The 22273-nt window shown below is 37.0% G+C and overlaps 1 protein-coding gene across 2 annotated transcripts in view; it reads right to left on the bottom strand.

The window, feature by feature from the left end:
• The window catches only part of PIK3C2A (phosphatidylinositol-4-phosphate 3-kinase catalytic subunit type 2 alpha), a 104770-nt gene that overhangs the window by 25085 nt on the left and 57412 nt on the right, over window positions 1–22273 (bottom strand). For both annotated transcript variants that reach the window (XM_082659409.1, XM_082659408.1), the window contains exons 9-18: window positions 15249–15392; window positions 13381–13429; window positions 13090–13300; window positions 10746–10868; window positions 9489–9656; window positions 3674–3785; window positions 3153–3298; window positions 1381–1569; window positions 823–916; window positions 238–332 (exon numbers count right to left, since the gene is read on the bottom strand). In XM_082659409.1, coding sequence (XP_082515535.1) covers window positions 238–332; window positions 823–916; window positions 1381–1569; window positions 3153–3298; window positions 3674–3785; window positions 9489–9656; window positions 10746–10868; window positions 13090–13300; window positions 13381–13429; window positions 15249–15392 — 1331 coding nt within the window. The remainder of the gene's footprint in view (window positions 1–237; window positions 333–822; window positions 917–1380; window positions 1570–3152; window positions 3299–3673; window positions 3786–9488; window positions 9657–10745; window positions 10869–13089; window positions 13301–13380; window positions 13430–15248; window positions 15393–22273) is intronic.

The following is a 22273-nucleotide window of genomic DNA, read 5'->3' on the forward strand; positions in this document are numbered from 1 at the left end:
AAAAACTCAGTCATTATTATAGAGCTCTAACATGCCAAATAATTTTGCAATAGAGGGTTTTGTTATTTTCTGGTTTTATTTCTAAAGACATAAAAATTTAGCTTCTTTATAATAATGACTTCAATGAAACAGCTGGTATCAACAGTAAATAGTCCGAGCATACAGTTTAGACTTTGAGTGTCATCTCTGTAAATAACAGAGACAGAAATAAAGTACTTAAGAAAATTTAAATCTTACCAATATAAATTGTGTGCTATCTGTATATTTCCCAATGCCCTGGACAGAAGGAAGCGCACTAATGAACTGTTCAAGTAAATTTCATATTTCAAAGCCTACATGCAAAGAAAAATAAGAATCACTAGTGGTCAAACCCATACTACGTTGTTAGGATAAAATTATCAAAAGATAAACTATATAAATCAAGGATGAAAGGTGATACTGATAAAAATGAAACAGATGAATTAACTTAGGTGAAATTAATGAAATCAAGCAGAAAAGTACAGACCTGGGAATAACATTCATTAGCTATGTTTAAAAGGCCAATTAAAAAAAAAAATCAAAGAAAAGTTCAAGTCTGGTTTGTTCTGAGAATTAAAACCCGAGAATTAAAAATCCAGGTATATATATATATAGTTAGTATTTTAGTAGGGCAGCTGATAATAGTGGAAAAAATTCACACTAAATCCAAATGCAATACACCTCAACATTCCCACACAACAAAAGTACTTTTAATCAAAACAGAAAGGGGATCCCTTAGCAAAGTCCCTACTCATACAAACTGGGGAGAGGGTAAGGAGGGTAGTAACCTCGTAAAAAACTCACCTGCACAAACTGTGGAAGAAGATCTGTTAGCTCGTCATCACTAATAGCCTCAATCCAGGTCACAGCTAGGGACCTCACTTCCTGATCAGCAAATCTAGAAGCATACCACAAAAATCAAGATTTGACAGCGATTTCTTTCTAATGAAGCTGTTTTTCCTGAAAACACAATCTCAATCTATTCCTGACAAAGAATACTCAAATAGCTATTCAAAAGCAATGTGTTTCTTCTCTTTTTCTAGGAAGAAAATCTTATTGTCCTATACACAAATCCAATTTCGTGACTGTTTAGAAACCTTATGAAAATTAATTCTGACCTACATCATAAAAATATAACAAAGTATTCAAAATTTACAACCTCTCTAGATTAGTTTTAAATGATATGATATCCCTTTTTAATAACCTCAACACAAAAGATGTGTTTATAGAAATATGCATTTACACATTTATACTGAATCGAATTGCTTTCATGTTAAAACAAAGGGAACTAATCCTGCAACATAATATCTTACTGGAAAAACAATAAAACAGAGCAAATAAATTCAGCCACAGTTAACTTACTTTGAATCAAGAAGCTCCAACGCAGTCAGTGGGTGCAATGGAGGCCACTGCCGAAGCAATGAGTAAGTTCTGGCAAGATTAACCCATTTCCAGTTTGGGGCACTTGCTAGTACTTTAGGAAGACAATTTGGGTGTTTGAGGCAATAATAACGTTTCTCCCACAGAAAGGCTTTATCTTCTTTAGAAAGTCTGAATATGTAACAGAATTACATCATTTCTTAGTGATATCATAATGACAGTTATAATCTCAATGATTAAAAATACAAAGAAGAAATTTATTCCTTTTAGGACAGCCACTTCTTGGTAGAATCATTAATACTAATTTGGAATAGAAAAATGCAATGTACAGCAAACACCACTAATTTACCCTAATTTGGGGGATGGAAAGAAATCATTCTGCCTTGATAAAAGAGTCTTAGTTAAGAAAAAGAAGGATAATTCAGCACAATAAAATTTATTGAGCTCCAACCAGATGCCAGGCACTGGAAATCAGAGTTGGCTACGCAGAAGCTACCCTAAGAGACAGCAAGGATTTCATCATTTTATAAAAGTAAAATCAAATGTCATGCCAAAAACAAATGCTATTACAAAATTTTAGAAGATGACTATATAGCTCATTTGAGGAATATTCAAAATAAAAAGAACTTGTCTTGGAAATTCTAATTTACTGTTAATGACAGATGTTTATGTGAATGAAATATTTCACTACTCATCTATCTACCCTTGTGTATATAATCCATGCATTGAATTGAAATGTATTTCACATGGAATACTAAAAAAAAAATCAAGTATTGCAAAAAGGTACACAATTAAGTTTCTCCTTCCAATTCCCCTCCCAGTGGCAACTGCCTAAGCTCGTATATTCTTCCAGAGGTAGTCTATTCATATAGAAGCATACACAAAGGTGTATGTAGATTCTTTTTTTCCTATATGTTAATGGTAACACACTATACACACTATCCTGCTACTTATTTTCTTCATTTAACATCTTACATATTAGTACATATAGCTATAACTTCATTCTTAATAGTTACATAGTACTGTTGGATAAATGTACCATAATTTAACCCGTTAATGAACATTCCCTATCAGTTTTATAATAACCCAAATAAACACTGCAATGAATATTCTTGTCTCCACAAGCAAATATAAAAGGGTTTTCTCTAAAATACACTATAACTAACTGGAAGTGGAATTGTTAGGTCAGACTATGGACACTGCGACCTTTATAGATTTTGCCAAACTGCTCTCCAAAAGCTTTTAGAGTCCTGCCAATAGTATAATTCCCATTTTCTGTATCCCATCAATACCTTATATAATGAGACATTTTAATTTTCAACAATCTGATGTGTGAAATGGTATCTTGTATTAACTTATAATTCCTTGATTATTGAGAGGTTGAACATATTTTTTCAGATGTTTAAAAGGTACTGTATTTCTTTTCCAAAGAATTACCTATTCATATTCTTGTCTACCACTGTGTTGTCCGTTTTTCTACTTATATGAAAAGGTCCTTCATATATTAAGGATACAGATTATAGTTCCCAATCTATCGTTTGCCTTTTGATTATGTAAAAAAATTGACCTGTACAAATTTCTAAATTTTATGTAGTCATATAGTCTTTTTATACAATTAAAAAAAGAAAAAAAAAAAACTTTCCATATCAGGAACATTGCTAAATCATGAACTAAATCAGGGCATTTAATAAACCATTAACTTGAACTTTACATTGTAAGAGATACCCAGGCAAAACAGAATCAAAGGAATGTACCCAAGTGATGAGTCTCTGTGAAGAATATCAAGAAGTTTCCCTTTTACATCATTCTCCAATGTTTCTAAGTTGTGTTGCTGTATAATGCTTCTGTCAACTTGAGGAGTGGTATAAATGATATCAAATGTAGGAGAAGGAAAATCAACCTTAAAAATTAACAGAAGATTAAATTATAGCTGAAAAGTCCACATATTTGCTACATTAACTTGTTTTTGATTTTTCTTAGCCAACAGGGTGATAATACCAAATATTAAATTAATGCTTCTGTCCTTTTATTAAAAGTGATTACCATTACTGGTAATTCTCAATAGCACGTGTACTACTTGGGATTGGTGTAAGTGCATCTTTTACTGTTTCTCAGAAATAGGAAGTGGTTTATTGACATTTAAATTAAATATAGATCCTAAGATCGAAACAAGATCAATTAGGCTTCTTTAGTAACAACCCAGATCATGGTACACATATACTTTTCATAAAGAATTCAAATTTGAACCTTTCCACGTGTCAGGAAGTATCATTACCTGTAACACTATTCTTTCCATCACATATCCTTTTTTGGGGACTGTTCCAGGAACAAGATTTGTATGTGATGAAGTCCAAAGATACAGAAGTTTAGTTCCACATGTTAAAAACCTTCATGAATGTAAACAGAAGAATATTGTGGATTTCATCTTAAAAATTACTTCAAAACTCACAACACACGGTAATGAATTTGAAATGTTAATAATCAAATATTTATTAAGCATCCTCTATATAAAAAGAACATATCAGAAGGAGTCACTCTCCATAGTGTACTTTCACTTCAGTATTTAGGTACTGAAGTATGGGAGTTAGAACAAAAGGAGGGAAGATGAAGCAACATTATCTTGGGAGAATCGGGGCTCAGGATAGAAGACAAGATGGGTAAAGTCTCAGAGTCACCTGTCCCCAAAACAACTTCTATAAATAGGAAGGTGAAGGATAGTCTTTGAAGATCATCTACAGAGGAACACATCTCAAGATGGTGGTTTGGATTTCATAACTGCTCCTTGACTTTTACCATAACAACAAAAACGCATGCCAAGAAAACCAGTATCTACTTTGTGCCAAAGCACTAATCATTTGAGATGAGAAGTTTCATCTGTTTGTGACCAGGGGTCAGCAAATTTTTCTGTAAAGGGCCAGACAGCAAATATTTGTGGCTTTCTGGGCTATACAATCTCTGTCAGAGACTCAACTCTGCTAGTATAGTGCCAAAGCAGCCATGAACAATACATTTCAAAAAATGTGTGCTGTGTTCTAACAAAACTGTATTTACAAAAAACAGGCAGTGGTCCGGAGTATGCTGACCCTTGCCCTAGACTACCAATTTATTGTCTACTGAAATTAAAAACATTTACCAATAAAGATACTGATATATCTTTACACAGAAGAAATTTCTGAAAAATAACATGAGACATAAAAGCAGGAAACTATAAACTTCATCACACTTTGCTTATTTTATTCAAACAGCAAATATCCTTTCCAAAACTAGACTCCAGTCTTAATGTTTTCTCTAGCAGGTTAACAGCCTTTGAATCTTTGGCACAGGAATTCCCTGGCAATCCAGTGGTTAGGACTCCGCGCTTCCACTGCAGGGGGCCTGGGTTCAATCTCGGAGAACTGAGATCCTGCAAGCTGCGCGAGGCGGCCAAAAAAAAAAAAATCTTTGACACATACATTCTGTCTACTTTAGAACCACCCTGACCCTCAACTAGATTATTGGAAGGCAAATTCTGATATTATTTTATCTGCAAATACTTTTATGTATCTCTAAATGATAAACACTTTAATTTAAACATAATTGCAACAGAAACTTCCCTGGTGGCCCAGTGGCTAAGACTCCGCACTCCCAATGCTGGGGGTCCGGGTTCAATCCCTGGTCAGGGAACTAGATCCCACGTGCCGCAACTAAGAGTTCGCATGCTGCAACTAAAGATCCTGCATGCCGCAACTAAAAGATACCGTGTGCCGCAACTAAGACCTGGCGCAGCCAAATAAATATTTAAACATAATTACAACAGAATAATTAAAAATAATTACTCAAAGTTATTAGCTATCTAGTCAGCACTCAAATTTCTCTGATTGTCTCTAAAAAAAAAATTTTTAACAGTTGGTTTGTTTGAATAAGGATACAAGCAAGATCCAACATGTGCATTGGTTGATATGTCTTTTAAAGTATCTTTCAAATCAAGGGTCAACAAACTCCAGACTGTCACCTTGTTTTGTAAATAAACTTTTACTAAAATAAAGCCACACTCATTCATTTACATATTGCCTATCTATCACTGCTTTTGCCTTTGCTTTTACATTTGTGACAGAGACTACATGACCTACAAAGCCTCAACTACTTCTATCCGGTCCTCTTAACAAAGTTTGCCAACTCTTGTTTTAATCCATACATTCTTCTTTTTTATCCCCCGTTATTTGTTGAAGAATCCAGGTCTTCCGTTCTGAGAATTTTCTACATCCTGGATTTTACTGATTGCATTCCTCTGGTATCATTTAGCATGTCCCTTTATCTTCTATATTTTCTGTAATAGATCTAAAGGTTTGATCTGATTCAGGGTTAGTTATGTGGCAAGAATACTTAATACTTTGTAGGTGGTATTGTATACCACTAGTTCCTGATGCATCAAATAAAGAAGCACACATTGGTATATCTCTCCTTCTGTGATGTGAAGATAATCGGTTTGTTCAAGTGCTATCAGTCTAAATCATCCATTATAAAGTTCCAGAAAACTTAATCACAATGGTTTTAAACAAGCATTAATAAATCACTGCTTAAATCAATGTCAACCAAGAATGCTTTTGACCACAGTGGATATTTGGCAATGTCTGGAGACTTTTTTGTTGGCAACTAGGGGGTACTACTGGCATTTAGTGGGCAGAAGCCAAGGATGTCACCAAACATCCCACAGTGTACAGGACAGTCTCCCACAGCAAAGAATTACCTGGCCCAAAATGTCAACAGTGCCAAGACTGAGATTTCCTGGCCTAAATCTACTATTTCAGTAGGGGCTGCAAAACTGTAATATTCTGTCATTCCTTCTGCATCTATTAGCTGGAATTTTTCTGTAAAAAACTTTCTCACGTCAACTATTTGGTAATCCTGAGACACAACTATAAAGGAACAGCAGCTTAAATGCTTGATTCAGTTTATTTAAAAATGAGTTAAGAACTCATTTATCATTGAGGTTGACTGAAATGCCTGTAAATCATTTGGCTTTCATGATAGTAACTTCATCAGGCTGTATGCAGGTTATACCTTAAACATAAATTAATTTTAAAAGAATTTCAAGACCAGGACTTCTGATCACTGTACTACAGTACGTTAACAGACTAAATCATTAACACTTTCTCTATATGTATTAATATAAAATCATCTCCCCTCTTAATTTCTGAGCATTTTTTGAATGTTAAATCCTAACATTACCTAGATTGACTACACTACTTGCCAAAGTCTCAAGATTAACGGCATCAGCTCACTGTTTTAAACAGTAGAGTGCTGGATGCAACTATTTAATTGTCTAACAAAAGTCGGGGCTTCCCTGGTGGCGCAGTGGTTGGGATTCCGCCTGCCGATACGGGGGGCGTGGGTTCTTGTCCCGGTCTGGGAGGATCCCGCATGCCGCGGAGCAGCTGGGCTCGTGGGCCGTGGCCGCTGGGCCTGCGCATCCGGAGCCTGTGCTCAGCGGCGGGAGGGGCCGTGGCAGTGGGAGGGCAGCATACCGCATAAAAAAAAAGTCAACTGCCCTTCCCCTTACTCTTTTGAATTTTGAAAGAATGTCATTCATCCAATAAAAAACATTTATTAATAGTCAAAAAAAAGTTGCAAAAAATGATAGTACTTCTCAAATGAAGTAAAGACTCCTGGTGCTTTCAAGAGCACGAAGGTTTTCAAAACTGACTCATTTATAAAAATTAATGATAATGATATAATTACATTTAATTTTCTCACATAACTATTCCCTGACACTAATTTATCAAAGACAATTGAGGACTTCCCTGGTGGAGCCCTGGTTAAGAATCCGCCCGCCAATGCAGGGGACACAGGTTTGACCCCTGGTCTGGGAAGATCCCACATGCCACGGAGCAACTAAGCCAGTGTGCCACAACTTCTGAGCCTGTGCTCTAGAGCCTGCAACCCACAACTACTGAGCCCGAGTCCCACAACTACTGAAGCCCGCAATCCTAGAGCCCATACTCCGCAACAAGAGAAGCCACCGCGTTGAGAAGCCCGTGCACCGTAACGAAGAACAGCTCCTGCTCATTGCAACTAGAGAAAGCCCACGCACAGCAACGAAGACCCAATGCAGCCATAAAAAAATAAATAAATTTATAGGGGTGGGGGGGAAAGACAACTGAGAACACAATTCTCCTCCTTTATGGGGCCAATATTCTGTTTTAGAGTAGTCATGGATTATATTTAGCAAACGGTTCTAAATATACATCATTAATAGCAATTTCTTTTTTTAAAATTTTTAAATTTTTTGGCTGTGTTGGGTCTTGGTTGCAGTGTGCGGGCTTTCTCTAGTTGCGGCGAGCAGGGGCTACTCTTCGTTGCGGTGCGTGGACTTCTCATTGCAGTGGCTTCTCTTGTTGCGAAACATGGGCTCTAGGCGCACGGGCTTCAGTAGTTGTGGCATGTGGGCTCAGTAGTTGTGGCTCGCGGGCTCTAGAGCACAGGCTCAGTAGTTGTGACGCATGGGCTTAGCTGCTCTGTGGCATGTGGGATCTTCCTGGACCAGGGCTCGAACCCAGGTCCCTCTGCATTGGCAAGTGGATTCTTAACCACTGTGCCACCAGGGAAGTCCTAATAGCAATTTCTTCAACTGCTTTTATCTAGCCTTTGGCAGTTCAGAATTATGTCAGGTGTCAAATAAAATTTGAGCCCAAAAGAAGTTATAGAATAAAAAAATCTTAAACTGCCTCCTCACATATAGGGGGAGTGACTATAAGAAAAGAAAAATGTGTGAATAAATGCTATATTTAAGTACATAAGAAAAGAATATTTCAAAAACAAAACTTATGAAGTCAGTGTTTCAAACACCACATGATTTTTAAAATGATTACTGGAAATTCAAACTGTGTTTGTCATTTAAGAGGAAAAAGGAAGTAGAACTAGATTAGCAGAATTTTTTAACTCTTATTTTTTAATTGTTTTATTGTAGGTTAAATAGATCAGTTATTAAGTCATTTCCCCAAAACTGTCCCATGGGACACAATGTTTTAAAAGATGTATTCTAGAACAAAAAAAGTACTATGGTATCAAATAAGTCTGAGAATGGTAATATAGGATAATGTTAAGAACACAAACCCTGGGGCCAAACTGCCTATATTCAAATCCCACTTCTGCCACTTACTAGCTAAGCGCCCAAGGGCAAGGCACTTTGATTCTCCCCTCTGTAAAAAGGGATAATAATAATACCTACCTTCATAGGGTTGTTGTGGGGTATATAAGGCTATGTATACAGCACTCAGACTAATACCCAGCATACAGTAAATGCTATGCATTTATAATTACAGTAATATTATTATTAAACACAGTAGGCTTCTTGACTGCAGAACTTTAGAGATTCTTTAATATGCTAATGTCCTTTATCATGCTCCAAAGTGTTATCACGTGCTATATCAAACATTCCAAACTTATTCAATTAAATTTTTTTTTCATTTAGGAAAACACTTGATGGTCTCATGGAACATATTATTACTTAAAACATAATCAAAATAGCTGAAAGGCCAGCTACATTATCCCAATGGCTATTAGTAGACACAAAGTTCAAAAGGAATTCCTTTAACCCTAAGGATCAATTAATTTTGCATACATGTGGGACTTTTGAAGATTAAAGGCCAGGGGTCCATAGCAGTAAGGGTAGATCAGTTAGGTAAAGGGAATAATATGCAGTTGTAGACTCTCTTAAACTGGAGAAGGATGGGGAAGAGATGCGAAGAGGGAATTCGCATTGTGGGTTTTTTTTAAATATATCAAAGGAACTTGTAAGACCACGAGTATTATGTCATAACATAATGCTTTCCATAAATTACAATTAAAGAACGAATTGGCTGCTGCTTTTCTTCTGGAATAGTGAGTGGCAAACAATCCTTTGAATACCCATATAGATATGTTCAAACTATAGCAGTACAACTTTGGTTTCCTCTGTGTCTCTGAAATGACCTCCTTTAATCACATCAGAAAAAATTAGGCAACTCATTATCTCATCACGTACGTCACTGTTCCCCACTCCACTCTCTACCCAATTCTCATGCTGCAGGTGTGTCCACAGTAACTCACCATTACAACTCAGTAACACTTACCGTTTAAAGTCAAAAAGAGGTAAAGAAACTTTGCCCAAAGCTTCTGGCCCCTTTCTCTGCTTATTAGAATCAGGGGAACTTCCACTGCTCTGATTTAAAATTCCAAAAAGAGTAAGGTGAAGTAGTGATTCTAATGGCAATTGTGATATCTGGATGGGAAAAATGATTCTATGGGGGGAAAATGTATTAATAGAAAAAACAAATTAGACTGAATATGAAGTTTAATGCTTTAACGAGACTGACAATCTCAGGTATTTTATTTGACTCATCAAATAATCTTTAATCCTGAGTAACCTTTACTTAAGCAGTAAGCTTCGCTAACAAATACTATAAAAATCTTAAATAAATTTCATTATAATTTCAAACACATAACATTTCTCTCTTCAAAAATTTGTTAATACCTTTACTTAAGACTGGCAATGTCAATTTCTAGGCAAAATAATAATCATTTTTATTTCCTTTAGGAAAAGCTAGATGAATGTTTGAGTATTTCTGATTCGAGATTTACGTGTGCACATACATACACAGACAGACATATATGTTTACCAGTGTTTTGTTTTTGTTTTTTTTAAATCTGAAAGGACACATAAGGCCAACAGTGGTCACTCTGAGGAGCGATGAGATGGTTAAGAGTGAAAAATAAAGTGACACTTTCCACCCCACATGCATTTTTGTATTATTTGATTGCTTTCACAGACATGTGCTATTTTTATAATTAAAAAAATAAAAGAAAAATAGGAAACCATTAAATAAATGCAGAAAAAAAGTAAAAAGTTCTGCAATTGCCTCCTTGTCTAAATAATGAAAGCATTCCCTTAGTTTGAAGACAATATTTTAAAAATATTAACAGTGCAAAATATCATCTTGTACATGGATTTAAGATAATTTTAAAAATCTGTTAACCAAGAACTAGGCTTCCTATATACAGTGTTACAGAATAAATACTGAGCTAAAGCAATGTTATAAAAAACCATCTTTGTAGAATTATACGTAACTTTAACTTGACAAAGCCCAGTAAGAATTGATGTCACCTTCTGCAATTTAACAATATGAAGATTTAAAAGAATATTTCAGAGTTTTAAATGAGAATTTCAGTCCATTTGATAGAATTGTATCTAGAAGAGACTTTAAGATATCAGTAAGAATTTAATGAATTTTAATGGAACTTGTAATTAAAACTGAAAGCTGTATGCATAAATGAATAAAAGTAAAGAACACGGCATACTGAAAGAATAAAAAGCCAGAAATTTCACTTACAGTTCATCCCATTTAATAAGATAGAAGAAATTCTTATAAGTGCCAACCTTCTTTGATTGAATAGGTTTAAAAAGATCCTTTCCATTGTAAGTCAGGGAACATATCAAGAAGTATTTTTCATAACTGAGAAAAGAGATTAATTTAATTTTTATTTGATAATACAAATTAGTTAACTAATCAAATATGTATCATTAGCCATTCTTACCTAAAAGTGACTATTATCTGAAATAATTTGGTTACCATTCACTTGAATTTATGGAAAAACATCTAAAATTTAACTATTGCAAATCCTACAAAAATAGAGGCATAGCAAAGGGAATACCGAAGGGAACATATATCACTAGGTGCCAGTCTAAAGGAGCCGTATTGATACCAGCTGGAGAATTTATCTCAATTTTGTGCTCAGTTAGTTACTAGCTTTAGATTTTAGTTAAATGACACTGAATAATTCTTCATTTCTAGGTAAATTCTAGGAAGTAATAGTACAAACATTTATCTCCCCTAGGTGCTATTTTCCTTTGCTAAGCCACTGAAATAGAGTCGGTTTAGCATATTAATGGTGCATGGGCCTGACTTGCACTGAGCCAGTCTTCCTACTCTATTAGGAGGCTTCCATCCAAGGGGACAGATGCTATTGCATTCTTTCACTGGACAGCAATGATTTAGCCCCTAACTGCTACAAGTACAAAGCCGGGTAATACAGTCAGGCAATCTTGTAGAGCAGGAGTTTTAGGTTCAATAAAACTGTATTCTACTAGTACTCTAACTTACTGCTAGGCTTACCCATTAACCATTTTGTTCATACAATCTGTTAATCATTCTAAATATATTTCAAATCTAATCTCACTGGTTCACATAGCTAACTATTTAATTGCTTTTCTCAACCTTCTCCTTTTTTTTTTTTTTTTTTTGGCCATGCTGCTCGGCTTGCATCATCTTAGTTCCCCAACAAGGAATTGAACCCATGCCCTGGGCAGTGCAAGCACGGAATCCTAACCACTGGAACCACCAGGGAATTCCCTCAACCTCTTTTTAAATCAGCATTGTATTGGGAGTTCCCTGGTGGGCTAGTGGTTAGGATTCCAAGCTTTCATTACTGTGGCCCAGGTTCAATCCCTGGTCAGGGAACTGAGATCCCGCAAGCTGTGCGGAGTGGCCAAAAAAAAAAATCAGCATTGTACTAACTTTCTTTCCATCTTAATTATCACTGTGTTGTTTTCTACTGAGTATTTGTTCTCCTCATTAGTGTCGCTAAATTTAATTGTGTGTATACATGGTTTTGTATGGAGGATGTGGAGGGTATTATCTCCGTAACTATTTAAAAGAATGAAATACCTTTAGACACCAATAGTACCCATTTAAATGCAAGTTCCAAGAGGGCAAAGATTTTTTGCTGCCTTGTTTACTGCTGAATCCCTAGTACTAAGAATACTGCCCACAGATGGTGCTCAGTAAATATTTACTGAATGAATTAATATACCACTTTCAAGTCATTATATTATATATTACCTAATGCTCAGTTTATGTTCTAAAGCAGAATTTATGTTTGGTATCTATAATTAGGCTTTATTTTATAGCTATTATATATATATATATAGCTATTATAAAACAATTTCATTAAAAATATTCAATTTGGGGGCTTCCCTGGTGGCACAGTGGTTGAGAGTCCGCCTGCCGATGCAGGGGACACGGGTTCGTGCCCCAGTCCAGGAGGATCCCACATGCCGTGGAGCGGCTGGGCCCGTGAGCCATGGCTGCTGGGCCTGCACGTCCAGAGCCTGTGCTCCGCAACGGGAGTGGCCACAACAGTGAGAAGCCCGCGTACCGCAAAAAAGAAAAAAAAATTCAATTTGGGCTTTTCAGTTTATACTAGTCTTTTCCAAATAAGTTGAAGGTGGCAAACTTTTTGGCATTGACAAAAAAATCAAAAAGGAAAAACCCATATTAAAAATTCAATAGAAGAAATATGCTCTTGCATACTTCAAAGTCTAGCAAAGAGTAAATTGTAAACTACTAAAGAGGGACAAAAATGTGCTACAGTCCCATTACCCTGGTTCTAAAGGAAAGGCAGAAACAGCAGTCATAAATTGACTAATTTATTAACTAGCATTTGCCCTTGTAAGTTTAAACATATTTTCCTGCCTTTTCTATACGTAGTGGGGGTGATATATTTTATTGGAACAGCATCAAACATCTCTGTAATTTTTAGGAAAACCACAAAGGTATCTGGTGGATCACGTATCATCCATTTAAATGCCAAGGTAACAGTGGATGCTGACATTTTTCAAGATTAGATTAGCTTCTAGGTGAAGCTATACATATCTCCTTTTAAATAGTTACTTACTTTGATACCCAGTTACTCGAAATTCCATGTGCAGCAAAAATTGTAAACTGGAGCTGTTCCATTGTGGTCCATGCTTCCTTGATGTTCCTGTTACTGTGGGCACAGTCTACAGAACCCCTACCAGAATTTGCATGGAGTCTGAGAAGATCATAAATTGCTGCAGTTAACTGGTCCATGCTTACTTGAACAGGATTTTCAGGATTCAGTGAGCCTAGGTTTAAAGAAATTGTTAATATAATTCTCTGAAAAAGCAACAATTAGTCCTAAAATTTAAGGAACTTCAATACATACCTCTAGTTGAACTCTTGCTAGTGTCTCCTCCTCCAGACAGTGAAGTCACCTGCTTACATACATACAAATTAGTGAGAAAATCACCCATGAGGTAATATAAAATGTTTACCTTTTATCTCAATACATTCATTAAATTCTATATCAAAGAAATCCTTCATAGGAGAAACTTCCCAAGTGTCCGCAGAATAAAACAATAAAAAAAGACTGCAAAAAGAAAATGAATATCCCAAATCAAATAAAGAGATGATTTTTTTTTCTTTGCGGTACGCGGGCCTCTCACTGCTGCAGCCTCTCCTGTTGCGGAGCACAGGCTCCAGACGCACAGGCTCAGTGGCCACGGCTCATGGGCCCGGCTGCTCCGTGGCATGTGGGATCTTCCCGGACCAGGGCACGAACCCGTGTCCCCTGCATCGGCAGGTGGACTCTCAACCACTGCGCCACTAGGAAGCCCAGAGATGACTTTTAATATGAAGAAAATGCATTTCCATTACTTGCTCTACTATTAGCATGATAAGCATATCCTTAAAGAAACTAGACTCTACTTATTACCCTTTAGTGTCTCAAAAAAAGCTCTTATAATTATTCGAATTGAGCTCTCCTACTCTCTGCTCCTTTATCCAGCAAATGAATATAATGAGTAGAAGCCTCAGACAACATTAGGACCATGGCAGTTTATCACCTCCAAGTGATTTCAGACATATTTTTTAATTTATAAAAACAAGCACATAATAAGAAAGGAAAAAACAAACAAACAAAACACAAGAGATCCAAATTTCTATATACCATAAGAATAGGCTCTCTGTGAGAATGAATGGATTAAGCTAGCTCCTAAACATTTGTTGAGGAACATGCCAACAATATAACTTTTCCTTTCTTTAAATTTATCATGTCTTGTGATCCTTCTCTCATCCTTGCAATCAAAGCTATGAACATCCCTCTGAAAATAGTTAATTAAATCCCGGTGGAAACATCATGGGGAGAACTTTTACTAAATGCAACAGTATGATGTCAAGTGAGGGCTCCTAACCTGGTTGCCTCTGAGGCAATTTAAGTCACTATTACTGAGGCTCCTGGGTCTTTCCAATAGGAAGGAGGTATAGTCCAAAGTAGAACTTCCCCGTTGACAATCATGAACACTTCCATCCAGAGGGAGGGAAATGTTAGCTATTACTATCCAGGTCCTTCAAGCGTAGTATTACCTTAAAACCCCAAACCAACTCATTTTTGCCAGAGTTACTCTCTACACACAAAAAGTTCAGTTGGGCATCCACCTATTCAGTGTCAACTCTCACAAAGTTCTTCAAGGCAGTCCATCTCCTCTTAGGAATTCTCCACCTTACCAAGTAAGTGACCAAATCAGCTCAAAAGTAAAAGCCAAAGTTAAAACGGTAACACTTGGGCTTCCCTGATGGCACAGTGGTTAAGAATCTGCCTGCCAATGCAGGAGACATGGGTTCAAGCCCTGGTCCGGTTAGATCCCACATGCCGCAGAGCAACTAAGCTCGTGTGCCACAGCTACTGAGCCTGCACTCTAGAGCCCACGAGCCACTACTACTGAAGCCTGTGCGCCTAGGGCCCATGCTCTGTAACAAGAGAAACCACCGCAATGAGAAGCCTGCGCACCACAACGAAGAGTAGCCCTCACTCGCCGCAACTAGAGAAAGCCCGCACGAAGCAAGGAAGACCCGACGCAGCCAATACATACATACATATATACATAAATAAATAAAATTTATTTTAAAACTAAACAAAAAAAAAAGGTTAACACTTTGTCTAGCAGTAGCAAGAATCTCCCAGTTTAAGTGATAGATGCTCACTTTAGTACATATTTGCGCGTGATAAAATGCTAATTACTAAAAAATACTCACTTCAGCACTTTTACTCCTTGGAAGATTAACTGCTCTCTTTAGCTTCTTTACTGATTCTGTAATGGCAGGAGTCTCCACACCATCTAAAGCACTGCAGATTTTTCTTACAGCTTTAATTACTTGATCTACCACTCTATGTTGGTTCTTTAAAAATAAAAAGTAAAATAAACATAAGCATATGAAATTTAAAGGATCTATTTCAGAGATGAAGTAAAAAACCAGACATTTCAGATGTGCCTAAGAACAGATATCCTTTACTCTTTTGTGATTAAAAAGAAAAGAAACAAGATAGCTTTTCAATTACATAAGTTACTTTGAAATAGGAAAAAAGCAGGCCTGGTTAATTTTCACTCTGCCTGTACAATTATTCATATGCAAATGCCTTTAATTTCTTATTAGAATCAGAAGCAAAAGCAATAAATCACTAACAAATTATGAAATCACTTAAAAAAGCTAGAGTTCTTTTTAATTTTCATTTTGTGAATAATTTCCACATTAAAAACATCAACACTTCTCGCTCTCCTGCAAAAATCTGGTATCAAAAACCAGGTTGTTCAGAGACTGGTCACAAATTAATAACACTGGGCAACAGTTACTAAGAGTGAGTCAACTTTTCAGCATCATTTGCATCTATACAACCAACACTTTCTAAGTCCTGTCTGATGAAAAAACTTCTGTGAGGACAATCCCTCCTTACTATTCAACCACAGATCATTTCACCATGTAAGTATACATGTACAAATATATTATAAAATAATTTACCTGATGAGGATGATTCAAAAATCCTTCTCCACTCCCCCATCATCGTTTTAAAGTACATATCTCATTAAGAAACAAAAACATTCTTATATAATGGATTAATTCATCAAATATTTACACCAAACTTAAATGCCAAGTACTGTTAGAATGGGCTGAAACTCAGTACTGTACCATCCCTTAAACATTTAAAATTTTCCACCTTTGAGGCTTGGCTACCATAAACCAAATGTTCTCTTCATCTTCACGTGTAAATGAAACCACCTCATTTTCTCAAATACCCAATTACCTTGCAGTCCTCAGATCCCGAAGGTCCCAATTTTTGCTTACTTGACTTGTATTTCTTATTTTTGCTCTTCCACCTTCATGCAAAAACCTTTCCAGTTTTGAGGCTCATGCCATTCTCCTATACTATTCTCCATCATTTTTTATATGCCAGTTATCAATTTATTGTCTATCAGTTCCAAATCCACCCTTCTTTGCTCTACTCTGTGATACAAGAACTTGACCTTACAAACATTTCTCCTTTGCCAGCTAGTACAATGTTAGGTTTTGTCAATAGAGGGCCCTGAAAGGACACTCAAAGGCAATAACAGCAGGAAGGTACTTCTCATCAGGGTTCCAGTCCTCTATTTTTAAATTCAGTATGGAAGCCCAGTGGTCCTCAACTACCCGCTCCAGCTGTACCCTCAAGCCATGCTCCTCCAATCTGACAGCTCTACCAAATTTCTTTGCCATAGGCAACCTGTGTGTTCCTGTGATAGCCATACCCTCTTCAAAGAGGCCAAATTTCAGCCTGGGGCTGAGGGAGAGGCTCTATCATAAGTCCTCAAAGTTCCTTCACTATCCACATTACTCCTCAACTGTAGAATTGATAATTGCGCTTCTTTGCACCTGTTACTTCTGGACCCCTCAGAGCAAGGCTGGCACTTTTTTAAGGCCTGACAGCAAATGTTTTAGGCTCTGTGGGTCAAATAGTGTGTCACAATTCAACTCTGCATGAAAACAGACACAGATAACATAAATGAATGAGTAAGGCTGTGTTCCAATAAAACTTTATTTACAAAAACGGGCCAGATTTGTCATGTGAGCCATAATGTGCCAACTCCTGCTTCAGTCCTCTTTTACCCCTTATAGTAATTAATTACCTTTTACTAATTAACAATTCTTTAAATTTCCCTGTTCAAAAAACTACACTATAGTTTCTGTTGCCTGACTTGGCCCCTGACTGACTGATCTGCCTTGCCACTGACATGTGGTCACTTCCCCTACTACATGCCTTATTTTTGCTCTGGACGTTTATCTCTATATTCTATAAGAAGCCTCAGTTACACAAATGTCCATGTGGGGCTTCCCTGGTGGTGCAGTGGTTGGGAGTCCACCTGCCAACGCAGGGGACATGGGTTCAGGCCCTGGTCTGGGAAGATCCCACATGCCACAGAGCAACTAAGCCGTGAGCCACAACTACTGAGCCCTCGTGCTACAACTACTGAAGCCCGTGCTCCTGAAGCCCGTGCTCTGCAACAGGAGAGGCCACCGCCGTGAGAGGCCCGTGCACGGCAACGAAGAGTGGTCCCCTGCTCGCCGCAACTATAGAGGGCCCACACGCAGCAACAAAGACCCAACACAGCCAAAAAAACCTGTCAATGTTGAAAAATTCACAGCATCTTCAACCCCATAATTGTACCCTATCAGAATCTTAACCACAATACCATATTCTGATCATAATCTCCTTTGCTTCCAGCCCTCACACCCTCATTCTGACCAAACCTGTTCTCTGAGCTCAGAGACTTCTCTGCTTTTTCTACCAGGCAGCTAGTTCTTCTAAAGAAAATCTCACAACCATAAAGATCCAACAGTCTCCAATTTCAGCAGGCATCTGCATGCCATTTAACATTCCTTTTACAAGCCCTGGTCAGCTCTCTTTCCCATTCCCCTTAGAAGATGAAGCCAACCATTATTCCTTGCCTCAAAACCCCTACTTGCCACCCTAACTTCATTTTAGTGAAATAAATTAACATCTTATCCCTAGAAAACTAAGACCAGGAGGGATCAGAACTTTGCAACTTCCTGACCTCTCCCATAAACCTACCTAAGAGAAATCAAGACATACATCCACACAAAGACTTGTACATGAATGTTTATAGCAGCATTATTCATAATAATCAAAAACTACAAACATTCAAAATGTCAGTTATTGGGTAACTGGATAAATAAAATGTGGTATATCCATACAATGGAAGTATTCAGCAATAAAAAAAAATTGTGGATACATACTACATGGACAGAGCTTAAGAACAGTATGGTATGTGAAAGAAATCACATGTAAAAGATTACATAAGGTATGATTCCATTTACAGGAAACCTCCATTAAAGGCAAACCTACTGAGACGGGAACCAGATCAGCAGTGGTTTGGAGCTGAGGATGGGAATGGGGAATGACTGGAAAGTAGTACACGGAAACTTCTGGGAGTGATGAAAATATCCTAAAAGTGGACTGTAGTGACAATTATACAACTCTATGCATTTGCTAAAAGAATCATTGAATTGTACACATCCAATGGGTAAATTTTACAGTACATAAATTATACCTCAATAAAGCTATACAGAGTCACTATTATTTCTGATAAGATGGTCAGTGAAGAGCTCTCTGATTAGACAACATTTGAGCACAGACGTTAATAAACTGAAAGGGTAAGTCATGCAAGTATCTGGGGAAAGAGCATTAAAAGAAGGGATAAGCACAAGGGTCCCAGCTGGGGAGCATACCTGCAGATCAGCTAGAACAAAGAAGAAAGGGGTAGGAAGCCAGATCAGAGAGGTAGTGGGTCAGAATGTGTAGGGCCTTGAAGCAACAATTAGGGATTTGAATTTTACTGACTGAGGTGGTAAACAGTATTTTGAACAAAAGAGTGGCATGATTTAATATTTTTAAGGGTTTACAAATTTTATTAATTTTTTCAAAGAACCATCTTTTGGCTTTGATTTTCTCTTATTTTACATTTGCTTTCTGTGATTATATTCATTTTTTTAAATTTTTTTTTATTTTGGAACAATTTTATATTTACAGAAAAGTTGCAAGAATAGTAAAGAGAGTTCTCATTCAACATTAAAGGAAAATGGGTTAAGTAACTTCTTACATAACCATGTTAAATTTGTCAAAACTAAGACATTAACACTCATTAAATTACTATTACCTAAACTGCAGGCTTTCTTCAGATTTCACCAGTTTTTCCACTAATGTATTTTTCCTCTTCTAAGATACAATCCAGGATACCACATTGCATTTAGTGATTTATTTTTAAAAGATAATTTTGGTTGCCTATTGAAGACAGGCTATAGAAGGACACGTAGAAGCTGGAAGACCAGTAAGGAACTGCTGTTAACTACTATAGCTGACTAGGAGTATAGTTTTGGTAGTGATGAAGGGTGGTCACATTCTGAATGTATTTTCGAGGCAGAGCTGACAGGAATGGGACTGCATATGGGATGTGAAATATCTTTTTCTTGAGAAATAAAATATGACTACAAGGTTTTGGCCTGAGCAAATGGAAGGACAGAGTTGCCATTTATTAAGAAGGGGAAGACTGATGAATAGATATGAAGGATAGCATAAAAATTCAGTTTCATATATCTTAAATTTGAGATGTCAGACACTCATATAAAAATATCAAGTAATAGACACTTGAATCTGAAGTGATGATCAACATATGTAGGGTATTTAAGGACATGAGATTAAACGAGATCACCTACGATGTGAATACAGAGAGAAGAAGAGGTCCTAGAACTGAGCACCCTGGGCATTCTAATGTTCTGGAGGTCAGGAAGATAAGGAGATCATAAGGAGCTTCGAAGCCACAAGTAAGAGTGAACACAGAGCAGACACTGGAAGTAGGAGAACCAAGAATGTGGTATCCCAGAAGCCATGTGAGTGTTTCAAGAAGGAAGAAACGATCAACTCTATCAAACACGATAGAAAAGTTGAGAAAAAGAAAGACTAAGAACTTATTACTGGAATCCTGATCATTGAAGTCCTTGATGATCTTAAGTGCAGTTTCAGAGAACCGTTGAGAATGAAAGCCTGGTTGGAGTGGGTTCATAAGAGAGTGAGAAGAGAGGAAGTATAAGCAGAAAAAACAGATTAACTTTCAAGTTTTGTTATAAGGAGAACAGAGAAGTATAGGGTGATTGCTGCAGGGGGATGTGGATTTTTTGTTTTATTATAAGATGGGAGTATACCCATGGCTCCATCCTTGAACTTTTTTTTTTTTCTCTACCTGCAGTGGTTTTCTTGGTGATCTCATCCAGTTTTATGGCTGCAAAATATTTATATTCTGATGATTCCCCAGTTTATTATCTCCAGCCTGGATCTCCTCCATTAAATTCCACACTCATATCCAACTGCCTACTCAATATCACTACTTGGATGAATAATAGTCATCTCAAACAAAATGTCCAAAACTGCGTTCAGGTCTTCCCCACAAACCTGTTCTTCTCTCAGTTTTCTACATCTCACTAAAAGCAACTCCAAATTTCCAAATGCTCAGGTAGAAAACCTTGGAATTATGCTTCTCTCTCTCTCTCATGCTCCACATCCAATCTATTGGTAAATCCTCCTAGCATTAACTTCAAAATTGTCACAGAATTCAACCCCGTCTCATCACTTCTGGTCCAAGCCATCATTCTCTCTCCTGTGACTAAAAAAAAATCTTCCTCATTCATTTGTTTCCACTATTGCCCCCTTCCTCACTCTATTCTAGCCTAGCAGACCTTATACATACCAGGCACACTTCTCCCCCAGATAACCAGGTAGCTTCTTCCTCTCCTTCTCCAGTTCTTTACTCAAGTTCATTTTCTCAATGAGGCCTTCTCTGATTACCTTATTTGAAATTGCAACATTACCCTCCTCTATGTTTCTCTAATAGCACTTACCACCTGATATAACATATACCTTGCTAGTTTATTTTACTCTGTTTCCTCTAACTAGAATGTAAATTCTCTAAAGAGCAAGGATTACAGTTTCTTTTGTCCCCTGCCACATCCTCAGCACCTACAACAGTGCCTTGAGAGAGAAGATACTCAGTAATATTTGTTGGATAAATCAACATAATTATATATTGATAAAAAGTATAACAGTAGCTAGAAATCTGGAGGTCATCCTACACTATTTCTTCTTCTCTTACATCTCATTACCTATCAAAATCTAACCAATTTTATCTACTAAATATTGTTAATCAGTCCCTCCTCTTTACCTGTACCACACTCACTGTCTTTTACCTGGACTACTATCAAAAACTTTCCTAAGTAGTCTCCCTGAAACCAACCCTGCCAAGTTTAAATTTAACTTCCACAATTTGGCCAGAGTGACTTCAGAGCTCAAGACTAAACAAGTCACCCACCCCACCCCACTCCACTTCCTACCCTCTGCTTAAAACACCTTGAATGGCTACAGGAGGGGTCAACAAACTCTTCCTGTAAAATGAAAATAGTAAATAGTTCAGGCTTTGCAGGACATATGGTCTCTGTCCCAAATACTCAACTTTAGTATTAGAGCACAAATGCAGTCATAGAAAATATGTAAACAAATGAATGTGGCTGTGTCCCCCAAATTTTTCTTTACAAGAATGGGAAGTGGACTGGATATGGCCCCCGATCTGGAGAATAAAGTAAAACTCCTTCACATGAATTATATGGTGGTAATTTATATCTGGCTATTTCCAATTTCATCTTTCAACCTTCACTTCACACTTTGTATCAGAGAAGTGCTTACACTTCCACATATGTATCGCACCTATGTACTTTTGTTCACATGCCCTTCCCAACTATCTTCTAGCTAACTCATACTGTTTAAGACTTGGATCCGGCAGCATCCCTTCTTAGAGGCCTTCCTTGAACCTTCAAGTTGGGAGAAGTGCCCCTCATCAATCTCTCAAAGGACGCCAAAACATACCTCTATTCTACATTTACTATGTTGAAATTCTGTTTAAATCTTTCATTGCTAGTTTTAAGTTCCTGGTAGGTGGGGATTAGGTCATTCATTCTCATAACTCCAGCATCTAGCATATAGCAAGTATTCAATAAATGCTTTTTGAATTGAAGTGAAGGTTCCTCTTAGTAATAAAGCTCAGGTAACTCAAGCACTACTGAGAATTTTTGTTAATATGTTGGGTCAGAAAACAAGTTATCAAATATCAACTTCAAGAATATAGTTTAAATAGTCCTTCTAAAATATTTAATCTAATTCCAACATTAGTATTTAAGAGTGTACA

The sequence above is a fragment of the Grampus griseus genome (assembly GCF_964374135.1).
Source record: "Grampus griseus genome assembly, chromosome: 8".
NCBI classification, from domain to species: domain Eukaryota; kingdom Metazoa; phylum Chordata; class Mammalia; order Artiodactyla; family Delphinidae; genus Grampus; species Grampus griseus.